This window comes from Protopterus annectens, chromosome 11.part0, assembly GCF_019279795.1.
Source record: "Protopterus annectens isolate FY-2018-M chromosome 11.part0, PAN1.0, whole genome shotgun sequence".
NCBI classification, from domain to species: Eukaryota; Metazoa; Chordata; order Ceratodontiformes; family Protopteridae; genus Protopterus; species Protopterus annectens.
In genome coordinates, this window is record NC_056745.1 from 137442920 (window position 1) to 137460350 (window position 17431).

General features: G+C 42.0%; 1 protein-coding gene across 5 annotated transcripts in view; it reads left to right on the forward strand.

Annotated features, from left to right (window-relative positions):
* The window catches only part of LOC122815212 (voltage-dependent L-type calcium channel subunit alpha-1C-like), a 2602552-nt gene that overhangs the window by 1278196 nt on the left and 1306925 nt on the right, over positions 1-17431 (forward strand). For all 5 annotated transcript variants that reach the window (XM_044087523.1, XM_044087521.1, XM_044087522.1 and 2 more), the window contains one exon: positions 17074-17184. In XM_044087523.1, the coding sequence (XP_043943458.1) occupies positions 17074-17184 (111 nt within the window). The remainder of the gene's footprint in view (positions 1-17073; positions 17185-17431) is intronic.

Below are 17431 nucleotides of genomic sequence, written 5' to 3' on the forward strand. Positions count from 1 at the left end.
AATGGAGGGGGCTGGAGGGCCAGAAACTTGTTTTCTTGGCTCTTTTGGCTTCCCTCTGTCTGGAGAGGTCAGCTTTTGAGGTTGTGAAGCGGGTCTTTTCTTCTCCGACACCTCAGATGGGTACTTTCCCCTTGGATCCACTTTTGACATCCCAATTGTCTTTGCCCTGTGATCCTTAGCATTCTATGCCACTGGGACAGCCAGCCCAAAGCTACCACATCAGCCAATCAGATATCATATCAGGTATACTTCTCCAGATCATCCAACGAAGAAGTCCCTAGGAAGAAGACGTACAAGAGGAGGCACTTGGACTCTCCCCAGAAGCTGATCACCAAGGATACTGACTTTGATGAACAAGAGAGGTCTCCCAAATCATGACCCGCTGACATCTTATTTGAAGACATTCTTGAGATCCTAAAACAGAAGAGTGGTTGGTTTACCCAAATTCCCATCTCCTGAAGAATCAGTATTTCTGGAAGCTTTCAGGTGTGGCCTGTCTAACTCCTGGGTCACTCTACTCATCTGTTTGTTTCTAAGTGGGCGTGGAAGGAACCTGATATGACTGAGCCGGTCCCCAAGAGACCGGACAGGATTCTGGTTCCACCAGTAGGGAAAGAGCATTGGAATAAGGGAGTACTGGTTGATGCCATGGCAGAACAAAGTTCCAGTGTCCACACCCAATAGAGAATCCAGGGCTCTGGACAGATATGGGAAGCGAGTGTATGCTTCAGCGACTTTCGCTATCCAGTCACTGAACTATTTGGCACATTTCACGAGGTTGCAAATGGATCTAATTAATGAACTTTCAAACTCCCTTTCAGGGATCACTACTGCAGAGGCTCAAACTCTGGTGATTTCATAGTTGGCTATCCTTCAGTATATTGAAAATTCATCCATGAGACATATTGCATGCTGCAGAAGGTGCCTCAAGGGTTGTGGGTTCAGGCATTTCCATCAGAAGGCATGCTTGGATGCACCTGTGTGATTTTGTGGAGCCCTTCAAGTCATCTTTCATCAATGCTGTTTTTGACAGTTATTCCTTATTTGACCCCACAGTGAAAGACACACTCTCCAGGGTTGAGAAGGATGGAAAGATCCTATCTGCTGTGGGCGTATGTTTTTCGACTCCTCCATGGAAATTTTCCAAGAATCAATGGGGAGATTGAAAGATGTGGTTCAGGAAGTCTCAGGGTCCTTTCCAGGACACACGTGGAGGTAGTTCCCCCAAAGGCAGAGGGGAGAGTGATAATGGTAGAAGATGCCCCCATTGCAATGAGGCCAACAAAACTGAGGGTCTAGAGATACCTTCTCTAGATCATATCAGCACTCTTGAATGGAGGCCCGATTGCCTGCCTCTGGAGACAGTCAGGGGTTGCTTATCCCTGCACCAAGCAGCCTGGCTAAACATAACAAACAACACTTGGGTGCAGAGGATCATTTCCAGAGGTTATATTATTCCTTTTTCCCTTCCACCATTACTCAGGAAAATCCCCAATATTCTACCCAATCAGAGGGAAGCAGCAGCACTGGAAATACAAAAGCTTCTAGGAAAGAAGAGTCATCCAAAAGGTCCCTTCAGACCAACTAGAATCTGGAACTTACTCAAGATATTTTTAGTCCCAAAGAAAACAGGGGATTGGTGACTGAGTTTAAATCTCAATGTGTTAAACAAATCAGTTCGACACACCAAGTTCTGGATGTTCATGGTTCAGTCCATTCTGCCCTTTCTGAACAAGGACAATTGCATGTTCTCGATAAACCTTCAGGATGTGTACTATCACATAAAAATGAACAGATGATCCAGAAGGTACTTACACTTCCGTCTGGGAGCCAGTCATTACCAGTTTAGAACACTGCCCTTTGGGATTCCACATGTTTCCATACTTGGACGACTGGTCTTATTACTGCTCTGACCAGGTATCAGTTGGTATAAGCCTGAGACACAGTGTTGCAGACTTGTTCAAATCTTGGCATAACTATTAATCACAACAAATCACAGTTAGAACTGACCCAGTCTTTGGAATTCATAGGAGCAATATTCAACACAGTCTCTACGGTAGCATCACTTCCCCTTTCGAGAGTGCAAACAATAAGAAATCAGGTCAAGAAAACAATTTGCAGTACCGAATTTTCAGCCCGGTTGATTTTCCAAACCCTGGGTTCAATGTCAGCAGTGATAATCACAGTTCCTTTAGCAAGATATCACATGAGAATTCTACAATGGATGCTACAAACACAATGGCTAATTCTCTCTCAACCTATGTTGATAAAGATAAGAATAACTCACATATGCAAGCAGTATCTTTCCTGGTGAATGCAGTCATAACAACTGTTATAAGGCCGTCCCTTCATTTACCCTCAGCCCATGGCCACAGTGACTATGGATGCTTCCCAGACTGGGGGGGAGCATTTTCTGGGGAAGACAGTCCAAAGTGCTTGGTCCCCTGAGGAGGCCAACTTGCATATCAGTGTTCTAGAAATGAGAGTGGTGCTTTTGCCATTTCAAGCATTCCAGAACTCTCTCTCAGAATGATGGAGATCCAAATGGACAGTATGTTGGCAGTTTGGTGCATAAACAAAGAGGAACCAAATCTTATCTCCTGTTTCAAAAGGCCTTGAGGGTGTGACAATGGGATATTTCTTCCAGCCATTTTCTAGTTGCAATGGACATTCTGGGGAAGTCCAACATGTTAACAGACAATCTGAGCAAGTCCATCTTACTACCTCATGAGTGGTCTCTCAGCAGCAAAGTGACAGACATGATTTCTGTCAGTGGGACCAGCCTTGCTGCAGTCTCATTGCATCTCCCCTAAACAACAAGTGCAACAGCTTCTTTTCCCTAATCCCCCCCCCCGGAAGAGTCACCAAGGGATGCTGTACTCCACGATTGGACCCCCGGTCTCCTATATACTTATACCCCGACTCCTTTAATTCCCAAATTCCTCCAGAAAACATCCAGGTTGAAAAGCAAAGTCATCCTCATTGCACCTTACTGGCCTCGACAAATTTGGTTCCCCTTCCTTTGTGCTCATCTGCTGTACCCACCTTGGATTTTGGATCCAACTCCAGACCTTCTGTCTCTCCCAACAGACATGATTCACCCAGGCATGATAAAACTTAAGCTGACTGTGTGGTTTCTCCAATTCCACTGATAGCCAGGCAACCTATGCTGTCTTCACCTGTCCGTTTCATTCTGGTATCATCCCATAAGCCCTCTACTAGAAAACTACAGAAGTAAATGGAGGAGATTTGTTTATTGGGCAGAAAAGAATCAGGTAGAACCCTTCTCAGCTCTGATGCATTCTTTCCTTGAATTTTTAGTGAGTCTATTTAAGGAGGGTGCTAGTTCATTGACTATCAAAGTCCAACTTGCAGTCATTCCAAACTTCCATGTGGGGTTTCAGAATTCTTCCCAGCATTCTGTAAACTATACAAAGCATTTTTAAAGGTACTCTTCTACTTAGACCTTCTTACAAAGATCCTGTACCACCATGGGATTTAAATTTGGTACTGCAAGTCTTGACACAGTCCCCCTTTGAACCTGCAGCTAAATGTAATCTAAAATTCTTAATCTGGAGAATTAAATACTATCTTTTTAGTTGCAATTACATCTGCTAGAAGAGTTTCAGAACTTCAAGCATTATCTTCTAAGTCCCCATATTTAGTTTTCCACAAAGTCAGGGTCACATTGCATACCACTGCTTCCTTCATACCTAAGGTGGTGTCAGGATCCTACATTAACTAAACCATTAACATCCCAATATTCTTCCCAAACTTTGCAAATAAAGGAGATTATATGCTGCACTTACTGGATGTTCACAGGCAGTTGCATTTCTACCTGCACAGAACAAAACAAACTAAATAGACCAGCTCTTTGTTTCCTTTGCTCATCAGAAGATGGGCAAATCGGTCACAAAAGTAACTATAGCCAGATGGTTGACAAATTGCATCTCATTTATCTATACTAAATTGAATATTCCCCTACCAAAACCATTAAAGGTTTATTCAACTATAGCTGTGGCTTCTTCCACTGTATTCCAGTCTAGAGCATCCATGGATGATATATTTTGCAGATGCTACTTAGTCAAATCCTTATATCTTTATCACGCATTACAAATTGGATCTGGTCTTGAGGGGAAGTGTGGCCTTTGGCTCACCCGTACTCAGGAATATCCTTCCATAGAGTCCACCCAGGAATTTAGATAGCTGGAGATTGTCCAATACATTGAGAAATGAATGAAAATTGATATCAGATAAAGTAGTTATGTACTTACCATAATGTTCCATTTGTGTTGCCCATTTTCATTTTTCTTCAGCTCCCCACCCTCCTTCTCCCTCCATTTCCTTCATACGACTCCTGGAGGAATGAAATTTTTATGGTCACCAAGGACACCCAATGTCCCTTGTGTTGAACTCCAGTTATAGCAATTCTTTTATGGTCTTTCTTTATCTCTATCTCTCTCTCTCTCAAGCTGTGTATAAGATCTGAGGGGAGTTAGGCTTTGTGCATTATGGGTATGAAAGGAGCTTGAGAGTTTGTTCGTCTCCATGAGCTGGAGTAATGGCCAAGTCAGATCCGAGTATCAGATTCGAACCCATACATTGAGGAAGAATGAAAATGGTCAACACAGATGGAACGTTAAAGTAAGTACATTAACTTCTTTTTTCTGTTACCCTTTGCACTCTGTGTATTTCACTTCTACCATCATTGGCAATTTTCCCTTAATCTCCCTTGTACACATTAGTGTAGTTGTTAGTACTATTGTTGGTATTTTTCCTTTTTGTTTTTACTGAGGAAAAAAAAAATTCTCTATTTCTTTTTTTTTCCCCTTTCACGAGTCATCATGTCTGATAAAGGGTCTGCTGTCTTCAAAAAGTGTCAAAAGTGTGGGCATAAATCACCTCTTTCTGATGCCCACATTTTATGTGTTTATTGTTTAGGGCATCTACACTTACAAGAGGATTGTTCTGTCTGTAAAAACTTCAACCCGAGGACCACACCAGAAAAAAATAAACTGATATTAAAAAGATTGCTCACATCTTCATTCAGAGAGGCTATTGCTGGGGCTCAATCCCCAATCTAAGACTAAAGAGACTTTGACTAAGTCTCTTAGACCTTCCACTTCTTCGACTCCTTCCTTTGAGTCACCAAAGAAAAATCTAAATCAGATCCAAAAACCACTCAGATCCAATCCCCTTCAGATCCAATGAGGAAATCTTCTGATCCAACTTCTTCAGATCAGAAGATACTGCCGAGAACAGGATATTCTACAAGCTTGGATTTAGTGCCTTTTAGGGTCGTTTCTCCCTTTCTAGAGAGACATCATTGCAGCCCACCATCTCTTGCTTCAGCTTGTTCTTCCAGAAGTCTAACTGAGGAAGATGTGGACAGATGTGGACAGAATGATGAGGAAATTCCTCTCGGCACAGATACAGATGGGTGTTCTACTGGCTCCTACCCCCTCAGGTCAAGGAGTCTGTCCATCTGTTATACCACCAGTGTCTGCTCCTTCTCTGATTCCAGTTGCTTCAGAGTACCTGGATATGATCCTTCCAGATCTGTCTGGCTAGGAACAGATACTGTTATCTTCAGATCTGAAGACTACTCTGAGTGCACCGGCTCTGAATTTTTCAGATCCCAGATGACTCTCAGAGCTGAAGTTCTCTTACTGTATCCAAGGCACTGGAGTTGACTCTGAAGTTTTTGGAGCTGTCTCTATCCCTCGGAGCTTTGGCATTGAATAGCTCAGCTCTGACATTTGCCTTGGGGAGGTTGCTCTTGGAGTGGATGGAGGGCAGTGGTCCAGATGCCTGCCTTCTCAGCGCCAATGTCTTCCTTCTGTCTGGAGAGATCTGCCTGTCCGTTAATGAAGAGAGTGTTTTCTCTTCAGACAGATGGACAGATCCAACCCCCTTGGATCTCCCATCTGGTTTCCAGATGTCTCTAACTTTGAGCCAGATCACTGTACGCCACAGGGGCAGCCAACTTGTGGCATCCAGACCACCCAACAGGGACTTACCATCTCTTCTGACATTTCACCGGAACATCCCACCAAGGAAGTCCCTCAGAAAAGAAAGTGCAAGAGGATGCACTTGGACTTACCTGCAAGAGTCAGTCACTGTGGATACTGATTTCGATAAAGGAGAAGGGTCCCCACGATCACTTTCAGAAGGTGTCTCATTTGAAAACATTCTCGAGATCCTTAAAACAGAGAGGTAGTTGGTCCTTCAGTAACACTACACTGGAAGAATCAGTATTTCTCAAAGCCTTCAGAGCTGGCCCGTCTACTTCCTGGGTTACTCCACCCACCAAAGAGCTAATTGCTTTTGTCTCTAGGCAGATGTGGAAGGAACCTGACTCAGGTGAGCCATTCCCTAAGAAGCCATATCGGATTCTGGCTCCACCTGTTGGGAAAGAATTCTGGAGTAAGGGGGATGCCCATGGATGCCATGGCCGTGGTGACAGCCACCAAAAAGGAACTTGCTGAACAAGTTCATCTGTTCACTCCCCTAACAGGAAGTCTAGGGTGATGGACAGATTTGGGAAGCATGTTTATGTATCAGCGACCTTTGTTCTTAGGTTGCTGAACTAATTGACACATTTTACTAGGCTAAAAAAGGACTTGATCAAGGAACTTTCAGAATCCCTTTGTGGGACTGTTACTGCTGAGGCTCAATTTTCTGTGGCCTCTCAGTCGGCTGCCTTACAATCCATTTCAAATTTGTCCATGAGGCTTATCTCACATGCAGCCAAAGGTGCCTCAAGGTCAGTGGGTTCAGGGGATATCCAATAGGAGGCATGCCTAGATGTGCTTATGTGACTTTGCGGAGCCTTTCAAGTTCTTGTTCGTCAGCACTCCTTTTGACAGCAGTTCATTGTTTGCCCCAAATCTGAAGGGCACACTCTCTAGATGTGAAAAGGATAGAAAGACCCTTGCTGCAGTGGGGGTATGTTTTTCAAGCCCTCAAAGATCCTCTTCTAGGAATCAACAAGGTGGTCAGAAGATGTGGTTCAGAAAGTCCCAGGGTCCTTTCCAAGAATGAGTGGAGATTGTTCACCTAGGGGCAGGGGGGGTGATCTAATGGAGGATGACACCTCCAAAGCAGAGGAGGTGTGCAAAACCAGGGGTCCAGAGATACTTTCTCAGATAGACCTTACCAGCGCTCTTGAAAGGAGGCCCGATCGTCCACCTCTTAAGGCAATCGGGGGTCAACTATCAGAGAGACTGGCTACAAGAGATACTTGGGTGCAGAGGATTATTTCCAGAGGTTATATAATTCCCTTTTCCCTTCCACCTCTAACTGTATGCAAAATTCCCAATGTTCCACCCAGTTAGAGGAAAGCAGAAGCACTAGAAATAAAAAAGCTGCTAGAAAAAAGCATCATCCAAGAGGTCCCACCAGACCATATAGAATCTAGAACTTACTCAAGATTCTTTTTAGTGCCAAAGAAAACGAGATTGGAGACCAATTTTGGATCTCAGCAGTTGAATCTCAGCAGTTTGATGTACAAAGTTTTGAATGGTCACAGTTCAGTCTATTCTACCTTTCTTGGGCAAGGATGACTGGATGTACTCGATAGACCTCATGATGCGTACTATCACATAAAGATGAACAGACAATCCAGAAGGTATTTATGCTTCCGGCTAGGAGATAATCGTTATCAGTTCAGAGCACTGCTCTTTGGCCTCACCACAGCCCCAAGGGTGTTCACCAAATGCATGGCAGTGACAGCAGCTCACTTGAGACTGCAGGGATTACACGTGTTTCCATATCTAGATGACTGGCTCATTATCACCCCAACCAAGCATCTACTAACAAGAGCAATAGATAACATTCTTCAGATTTGTTCAAATCTAGGGATAATCGTAAATTATGAGAAGTCTCAACTACTACCAACTCAAACCTTAGAATTCATAGGAGCAGTGTTCAACACAATATCAATGACAGCTTCTATTCCTCTCTCAAGAGTGCAGACTATCATTTTCCCAGTCAGGAAAATAATTCACAGTACCAACATTTCAGCCTGATTAATCCTTCAAGCCTTGGGGTCAATGTCAGCTATCATAATTTTAGTTCCTCTAGCAAGATTTCATATGAGATTTTAGTTCCTCTAGCAAGATTTCATATGAGATTTCTCCAATGAATGCTAGCAACACAATGGTCGATTCTTTACCAGAGCATGTCAGCTCAGGTAAGAATCATTCAAGCATGCAAGGGATACCTCTGCTGGTGGATTCAGTCAGATCAAGTTCTACAAGGCTGGGCTTTCATCCTCCCTCAACCCAATGCTATAGTGACCATGGACACTTCCCTGATTGGTTCGTGGGACACTTTCTGGGGAAAGCAGTCCAAGGCATTTGGTCCCCTGAAAAGGCCAATGTGCATATCGATGTCTTAGAGATAAGTGCAGTGCTCTTAGCATTACAGGCCTTTCAGGATGCTGTTCCTGTAGGGACATAGTGATTCAAATGGACAATATTTTAGTAGTTTTGTACATCAACAAGCAAGGAGGGACCAGATCTTACCCCTTGTGTCGAGAAGCACTCAGAGTGTAGCAATTAGTGATCTCATCCAACCGCTTTCTAATAGCAATGCACATTCCAGGAAGTCCAGTGTGATAGCAGACAAATTGACCAGGTCCATTCTTCTACCTCACGAGTGTCTCTGAACAAGAAAGTGACAGAAATTATTTCCCATCAGTGGGGCCAGCCTTGCTGAGATCTTTTTGCTTCATCCCTAAACAACAAATGCAGCAGCTACTTTGCCCAAATCCCCCACCGGGGAAATCACAGAGGAATGCTCTGCTTTCACTATTGACCCCTGGTTTACTTTATGCTTACCCACCAATTCTCCTAATTCCATATTTTTTGCAGAAAGCTGCAAGCTGAAGTTGCCCTCATTGCACCTTACTGGCCAGCCTTGGATTCTGGATCTGAATCCAGACCTCTTGTCTCACCTGACAGGTGTGATTCACCCAGATGTCTCAAACCTCAAGTTGACAGTGGTTTCGCTAGTTCTGTTACTAGCCAGGCAACCAATGCTCTCTTTCTCTTTTTGCCATATTTTTTTATTTTCCCATTAGCCTTCTACAAGAAAACTTTACACAAGTAAATGGAAAAGGTTTGTTTACTGGGCACAACAAAAACGCATTGAACATTTCACAGCTCCTCTACAATTAAAGATCAGTTAGCAGCAATCTCTAATTTTTTCATATTGCATGTAAAATTCTTCTGTGGCCTCATCTAAACTTTGTAAAGCATTTTTGAGAGGCACACTCCTGCTAAAACCCCTGTATGAAGGTCTTACTCCTCCATGGGATTTGGACTTGGTACTGCAGGCCTTAATTCATTCTCGCTTTGAACCAGCAGCTAAATGTGATCTTATGTTCCTGACCCAGAAAACTGTCTTTCTAGTGGCCATTATCTCTGCTGCAAGAATTTCAGAACTTCAAGCATTGTCTTCTAAACCTACCCGCTTGATCTTTCATAAGGATAGACTCACATTACGTACCGTTTTTTCCTTCCTAAGCTGGTGTCAGAATACAGTACCAATCAGTCCATTAATTTGCCTGTTTTCTTTCCTAAATTTACAAAGATGAATATATGTTGCATTTGACGGATGTTCACAGACAATTACATTTTTACTTACATAGAACAAAAGAAATTAGAAAGACAGATAAATTATTTGTGTCCTTTGCAGATGCTAAATTGGGAAAATCAGTTGCAGAGGTAACCTTAGCCAGATGACTTACATATTGATATCAGTCATCAACAACAAGTTGGGTCTAATCTTACCAAAACCTTTAAGAGCCCATTCATCTAGGTCCATGGCAGCTTCTTCAGTGTTTCTGTCTAGAGCTTCCATGGACGACATATGTATGGCTGCAACCTTGGCCAATCCTCATATTTTTTATCACTCATTACAAACTGGCTCTAGTCTCGAGGGTAAGAGCAGCCATTGGCCAACTGTGCTGAAGAATATCCTTCCTTAGAGACCACCCAGGATTTTAGGTAGCTGGGAACTCTGTCCCAACAGTTGAGGATAGAATGAAAATTGACATCAAATAAAAAAGTTATGTACTTACCATAACGTTCCATCTGTGTTGTACATTTTCATTCTTCCTCATCTTCACGCTGTTGAGCTCCAGATGTAGTTTCTTCTGTAGGATATATATATACATATATATATATATATATATATATATATATATATATATATGTGTGTGTGTGTGTGTGTGTGTGTGTATGTATATATATATATATATATATATATATATATATATATATATATGGATCTTCTTTCAGTGAACGAAAGTACATTCCACCGATTTTCACTTACCTGATCACAATCCACTGAAACTCCACTTAAACAAAACAATGGACTGCTGAAATCCTTTCTTAGGGAAAGGAACCACTTGACCACCATGGTGAAATGTGCCCTCTCCCTGTGTAGTGCAATCTCGGAGTTGGTATATTTATGTAGGGGTGGTGTGGGAGGTGATGCCCCCCATTTGGTGGGCTAGATTGCTTTCCGGATTGTTTTGTTTACATCTTGGTCAAGTGGTTTCTTTCCCTGAGATTTTGGCAGTCCGTTTTCATTTAAGTGGAGTTTCGGTGGATTGTGATTATGTAAGTGAAATTTGGTAGATCCATATGTGTGTGTGTGTGTGTGTGTGTGTGTGTGTGTGTGTGTGTGTGTGTGTATATATATATATATATATATATATATATATATATATATATAAAATTTATATATATATATATATATATATATATATATATATCAAAATGGGTTTCAGTGAAATGGGATGTCAGCGAATAGAAGTAGACCCATATATATATATATATATATATATACACATATATATCTTCTTCTTCTTCTTCTTTCGGCTTTTCCCTTTTAGGGGTCGCCACAGCGGATCACCTGTTCGCTCATGATTGGCAGTAGAGTTTTACGGTGTCGAGTTGCCAGCCCATTGCCCAACCTTCAACAGAAGGCACACACATGCACACACTCACACCTAGGGCCAATTTAGAGTAATCCACCTACAGCATGTCTTCGGGATGTGAGAGGAAACCGGAGCACCAGGAGGAAATATATAGATGTGTATATATATATATATATATATATATATATATATATATATATATATATATATAAATAAATATATATGTATTATGTAAATCAGCAAACAAGATGTAGGGGGTATGTTGAGAATTGGTGCATTATGGGTAAATGAGGAGCTTATAGGTTGGTACTAGGCTATTGGCCCTAAGGCCTATGCAAGCCTAGCCATAACAATTCCCTGGAATTTTTTCCCACTATATTTACTTCTCTGGGCCCCTGTCTAGCAGAGCGACTGACATGATCCCCGGGGTGAATTTCCTATCTCCCATCCAGTCATCAAGGTTCCTTTTGAAGAGGGCCAATGAGGTGCCCTGCTTGATATGTATGGGCAGTCTTTTCCAGAGTATAGGGAATCTCTGGGTCAGAAACCTATCCCTCCAGCTTGTTTTGTTCATTGTGATGATAAGGTTTAGATCCCTGGAGCGTGTGGCTCTGAGGGATTGGGATTTCTTTAAGTGAAGCATGTCCAACAGCTCAGGGTTTGACATGGCCTTGTATGTTAAGCAGAGATCGCCTCTGAGTAGACGATATGCCACAGAGTATAGCTGGAGGTTTTTTAGACGGTCAGCATATGGCATCTGCTTTAGGCCTGTGATTCTTTTAGTGAGGTATTTCTGTGGCCTTTCCAGCTGTTGCAGATGTCTTGTGAGGTACATACCAAATGGGGCATTGTACTCTATAATGGGTCTAATGAGGGATGAGTACAGTGGGACAATGACCTCCTATTTTCTGGATGAAAAGCCCTTAGTGATGAGGTGTGCCACATAGAAGGATTTCCTGACTGTTGTGGCGATGTGGTTATCGAAAGTGAGACCACTGTCCACTTGTGTCCCTAAGTCTCTCATCACACTTTTGATGTTTATTGTCCTGCCAGCTATGTGGTAGTTCATGGGTACATGTTTTTTTTCCAACGGGGATAACTATACATTTCTTGGCATTAAGCTTGAGCCCATGGCTCTGGCACCAGGCATCTGTTTCTGTAAGGCCCTTTTGTAGAATATCCACATAATTTGGGGATTCAATAATGACTCCCAGTTTGCAGTCATCTGCAAACTTTGTTAGCCAGAGTCCCTTAGTGTTGGCCTGTACTTCAGAGAAGTAGATGCCAAACAAGTGTGGTCCCAGGACTGAACCCTGAGGTACTCCACTTGTCACTTGTCTGGAGCTGGATTTGGAGTCGGCTACTTTTACAGTCTGGGTTCTGTCAGTAAGCCAGTTGGCAACCCATTGAGTGACGTAGGGATTTATGCCCAGCTTAGTAAGTTTATCTATGATTCCAGAGTGGGGGATGGTGTTGAAGGCCTTGGCGAGGTCCAGATAGGCAGTGTGGACCGCCTTACCCTCGTCCACAGCTCTGGAGACCGATTCAAAGAAGTCAATCAAATTCAGGAGACAAGATCGGCCCTTCACAAACCCAAACTGGATGGGGTCCAGTGTCTGGAGGTTGCCAATGTCTTTGTTTATAAGTTCCATGATAATGCGTTCCATGCCCTTGCAGATCAGGCTGGTCAGACTGATGGGACGGTAGTTCCCGGGATCCAAGGCGGATCCTCCCTTGTGGAGCGGGATAACTGTAGCTGTGCACCACTCAGTGGGCACAAAGCCTGAGGTGAGCCTATGATTAAACATGACACTTAGGTGGGGTGCCAGTTCATTTTGTAGTTCATGTAGTACACAGCCTGGGATGTCATCTGGTCCCACGGATGCTGTATTCTTAGCTTTGGAGAGTGCTGTTTCTACCTGTGTGGCTGTGATTATCGGAATTTGGCAATCTTTTAGTATTGAGATGGGCCCTTTAGGGGGTGAGAGGGGAGTGAAGTTGGCACTAAATCGATCTGCCAGGATATTGGCAATATCCTTGGGATCAGTATATTTAATGCCATTCTGTTGTAGCTCAGAGCAGATCTGAGCATTGCCATTTAGATTCTTGACAAAACTATAGAATGCCTTGTGGTTGTCTTTGGAATCTTTGGCAATTTTATTTTATTTTCGTAATTAGCTTTTGGGGATTTTATGAGGGATTTCAGCTTCTTACTGAGGCTGGTGAGGGAGTTTTTTGCATCCTGGGATTTTCCTTTTTTCTGCAACAGTTTCTTCCTTCTGTTGTATAGTTTGTTTATAGCAGGGGACCACCAGATTGGCTTCCTTTTTTTGGAGAAGAGCATCTTGGTTCTATTTGGGATGGCACGATTCATGCACGAGTGGATGTGCTCATACAGTGCCTTATGTAGGATTCTGCAGTCGAACTTCCAGATCCCGTCTGCATGGGTGTTGTGAAGTTTGTCACTTCTGACTTCAGTAGCATGAAGTTGGCTTTGGAGAAGTTTTTTAAGGAGGTTTCCTTACGGGGGGGTGTGTGGATGTCAAGGGTGATTTGCTTATGGTCAGACCTGACCAATGAGGGGGGTGACCACTGGTGTGGAGCATCTATCTCCCATGTTGGTAATGACCAGGTCTAGGATATTGGAACCCATAGTGGGACAATGGATCAGTTGATCCAGGGCATTGGAATTTAAGAATTCCAAGAACCATTGGGAAAAGGAGTTGGTACCCGAGTAGTTTTCCCAATTAATGGCAGGGTAGTTGAAATCACCCAGTATTAGGGTATTTGGTTGTATCTTAATATTTTTCAGTATGTTTAGGAAGGTATAGTGAGAATCTTGGGGTATGGTGGGGGATCTGTAGCAAGTTACAATTTGGATTGCAGTCTTACCTAGTGTTAGTTGCACCTGGAGAATTTCAGATGCATTGTGTTGGGCAACTAGCCTGGAGGTGTGAATATCCTTGGTGAATATGGACACTCCTCCACCTTTAGTGTTTCGGTCTTGGTTTTGTGGCCGAAAAGTGTGGTAAGAATTGTAGCCTGGTATTGCAGGGGTGCTGTATGGAGCCTTGAACCACGTCTCAGTCACTGCACAGATATCGATGTTCTCCATTTTTAGGAGTGCCTCGAGAGAGTGCATTTTGAGGTTTAGACTTCTAGCATTGAGTAGCATTACCTTCAGATTTTGTATGCTTGTATCTGTTACGGTGGTGGTTTTATCCTTTTAACCTTGCCTAAAAAAGGCACTATAGGGGTGGCAAGAGCTTTAGCCAGTAACCTGAATCCCAGGATGACAGGTGCAGACCATCTCTGGCAAAGCATCGTGGTTTCTTGATGTCTTCCCAGGCAGACAAATACTGGATCCCCTTTGAATGACACCAGAAGCTTAGCCAATTGTTGAAGTCAATCATTTTGTCCTTATACTGTGGTATCATTCTGGGTGAAGGCAGGATGCTACTCAGGGCTAGAGTCATACCTGCCTGGGTCACATGATCCAAGAGCTCTTCCATGTCTCTTTTCATGTAGTCCAGGGAGGTACATCTCAAGTCATTTACTCCAGCATGGACAATGACAGAGTCGTATTTGTACTTGTTGTGGAGTGACTTGAGTGCATGTGTTATTTGGCGGATCCTGTCACCCGACAGGCAGCTGATTATAATTTTCTCCTTGTTCAGCCTGGTGAGTGGGACATCAGTGTACCTGACTATAGAGTCACCTATGACTAAAGTGATGGGTACATTGTCTTGCCTTAGGGGCTGTTGTTGGGTGGCACACTGGTATTGTGAGCTATGTGTCACTTTTGAGACCATTTTGGTTGCCCATCCTTTAGTAACAGCCAAGTCAGATCCGAGGATCAGATCTGAGCCCATCAGTTGAGGAAGAATGAAAATGGACAGCACAGATGGAACATTATGGTAAGTACATAACTTCTTTTAGGCAAACTTGATCTGAAATATCCTGAGGAAAGAGACAGAATTATCGGTAAGAGAGAATTCAGAGCCCTGGATCTGAAGGTTTAAAGGTGCCAAGACCAGATCTGAGTCAGATCCGAGTCCCAACATTTGAACCAGATGAAAACAGGACAACTTAGATTTATTATTATGGTGATATATAACTTTCATTTCCTTCACTGTGTGACTTTGCATATTATTACCCCCCCCCTTTATTCTTAAAATGATGTTAAATATGTGTAGTTGAAACTGAAGAATATATGGGTGTTCAGAATCCAAGCCTTTATGGCTGTGTGATAAATGTCACTAAGCTGTAGCGCTGTTGTTGACATGTATTTACTGATTTGCAAAGATGGGTCCAAACATAGCCCTTTTGAGTAATTAATTAGTGTTCTCAGAGTGTTATATCTAATTTGTTTGGCAGTTGGCTTACAGGGTTAACAAAGTGTTAACATGCTGCTTCCTTTGGTCCAGTGGAGAAGGTTTGATACCCTCAGCCTCCATTGCCTATCTTTGTGACTCTGAGTAAGTCACTTAACCAGACAGTGCTCCTGGGCTGGGAGCTGTTACATTGTTACATTACCTAACTGTGTGACTTTGAGCAAGTCACTTAACTAGACAGTGCTCCTGGGCTGGGAGCTGTTACATTGTTACATTACCTAACTGTGTGACTCTGAGCAAGTCACTTAACCAGACACCACTCCTGGGCTGGGAGCTGTTATATTGTTACATTACCTAACTGTGTGACTTTGAGCAAGTCACTTAACCAGACAGTGCTCCTAGGCTGAGTCTGATAAATGTCCATAGAGATCACTGCTTTACCCTGGAAAATAAATAAAAATAAAATTATGCTAAGATGAAAAGTGTCATAGCACAGCATTTCCTCACCAGGCAGACCATTACTTTAAGCAATCTGACATTGTGCTTACATTAGGAGGACTTTTGACTGCCAGTGAGACTTTCCAAATGGCTGGGGAAATTAATTAAATAGAAAAATAGATTAGCCCATTCCACGTATGAAAGTCAGTTTAGCTGCACAAAGCACATTCAGTACAGTGTTGCACTTTTCCATGTATTGTTTGAATAGAATGTATGTTATTTGTTGGAATTTGTACATACCTACATACATACAGATATTTCATCAACAGGCAATGATGTTCTTCTTGCCTGCCCAAGTACCAAAAACTGTTATTGCCATAACAACTGTCCATATCTTTCTTAAAAATATCTAAACTAGTGCTTATGTATAGTATTGCTCTGTACATATAACTCTGATTTATATGGCTCCGTTTATTACATAAATAATTTTCTGAATCAAATAGTTTTCTTAACTACAGTATTAAGCACAAACAGCTTGTGTTGAGTCATAAAATGTTTATGTATAGCAGCACTTTTATTTGAATTACTGTCTGTCATTTTAATTTGTGTAGTAAACCTTTGGAAAATAAATGAGCTTTCCCAAACCATAATATACTTTTCATACTCAGCTCTCAGAATCAAGATTTGTGGAATTTTAGTTCAAAATAAGCAAATTTAGAGACCGTGTAAAGAGAAAAGGTTCTTACCCAGGAAATTATGATTTGAAATTAATATTTAAAATCCAGTTTCCATTGCTTTTGTTAATGCACAAGTTGCATTATCAAATCAAGATTCTTTTGGAAGTAGATTGGATCAGTATTGATGAAGAAAACTGAAACCGGAGATAATGAAATATTCTGCTGTGTCCAAGGTGGTGCTCACCACGCTGTAGTTTAGTATAAATGAGATACAAAAAATTGAAAGTAAATGCTTTGCTTGTTTTTATGCATTCAGAGTTCAGAATGGTGAGTGTTGTAGCTTTGTATAGTTTAGAACTGACTTATGTAATAGCCTTTGTTCATAAATGCATACCAGGCTATCAGTTTGCAGACTATTGCAAACTTAGCCAATAACCAGAGCTCAGAGTCAAACCCTGTAGCTTGTATCTATGAGGTAAATACGTTAACCATTATACCAACTCTGCCTCCTGTAGTTGACATATTTGACACAAATGGATTGAGTTCATGTCTCTGATGTGACATGGGAGCCTGCATATGGAAATGTTGAAAAAACTACCCTGTTGGAAGTGCAAGTGTATAGTGCTATATGTTTATTTGTTGGTTTATTTATTTAATTACTTTAATTTTTCAGCACCATCGCCAGTCTAAAAGTTTCCACGAATCTATGAATATTCTCAATATGCTATTCACCGGACTCTTCACTGTTGAAATGATCCTGAAATTGATAGCCTTCAAACCTCGAGTACGTATGATTTTCTTTTTTGCCACAAGAGCTTTAGAAAGGAATTGTTTTTTACTTTTAGTTTTTTAGTATTTTCAACCCCTAATGAAGAAAAGTTTCATCACTGTTTCTAAAAAGGAACAGTTACATTTTTCATCCAATGGAAAAGGATGTTTTTGATTAATATTAATTGCATCATTTTCTGGTTTCATGTAAACTGAACCACTAGAAAATGTGGTCCATTTGTCTCTGTATTATTAGACTATGC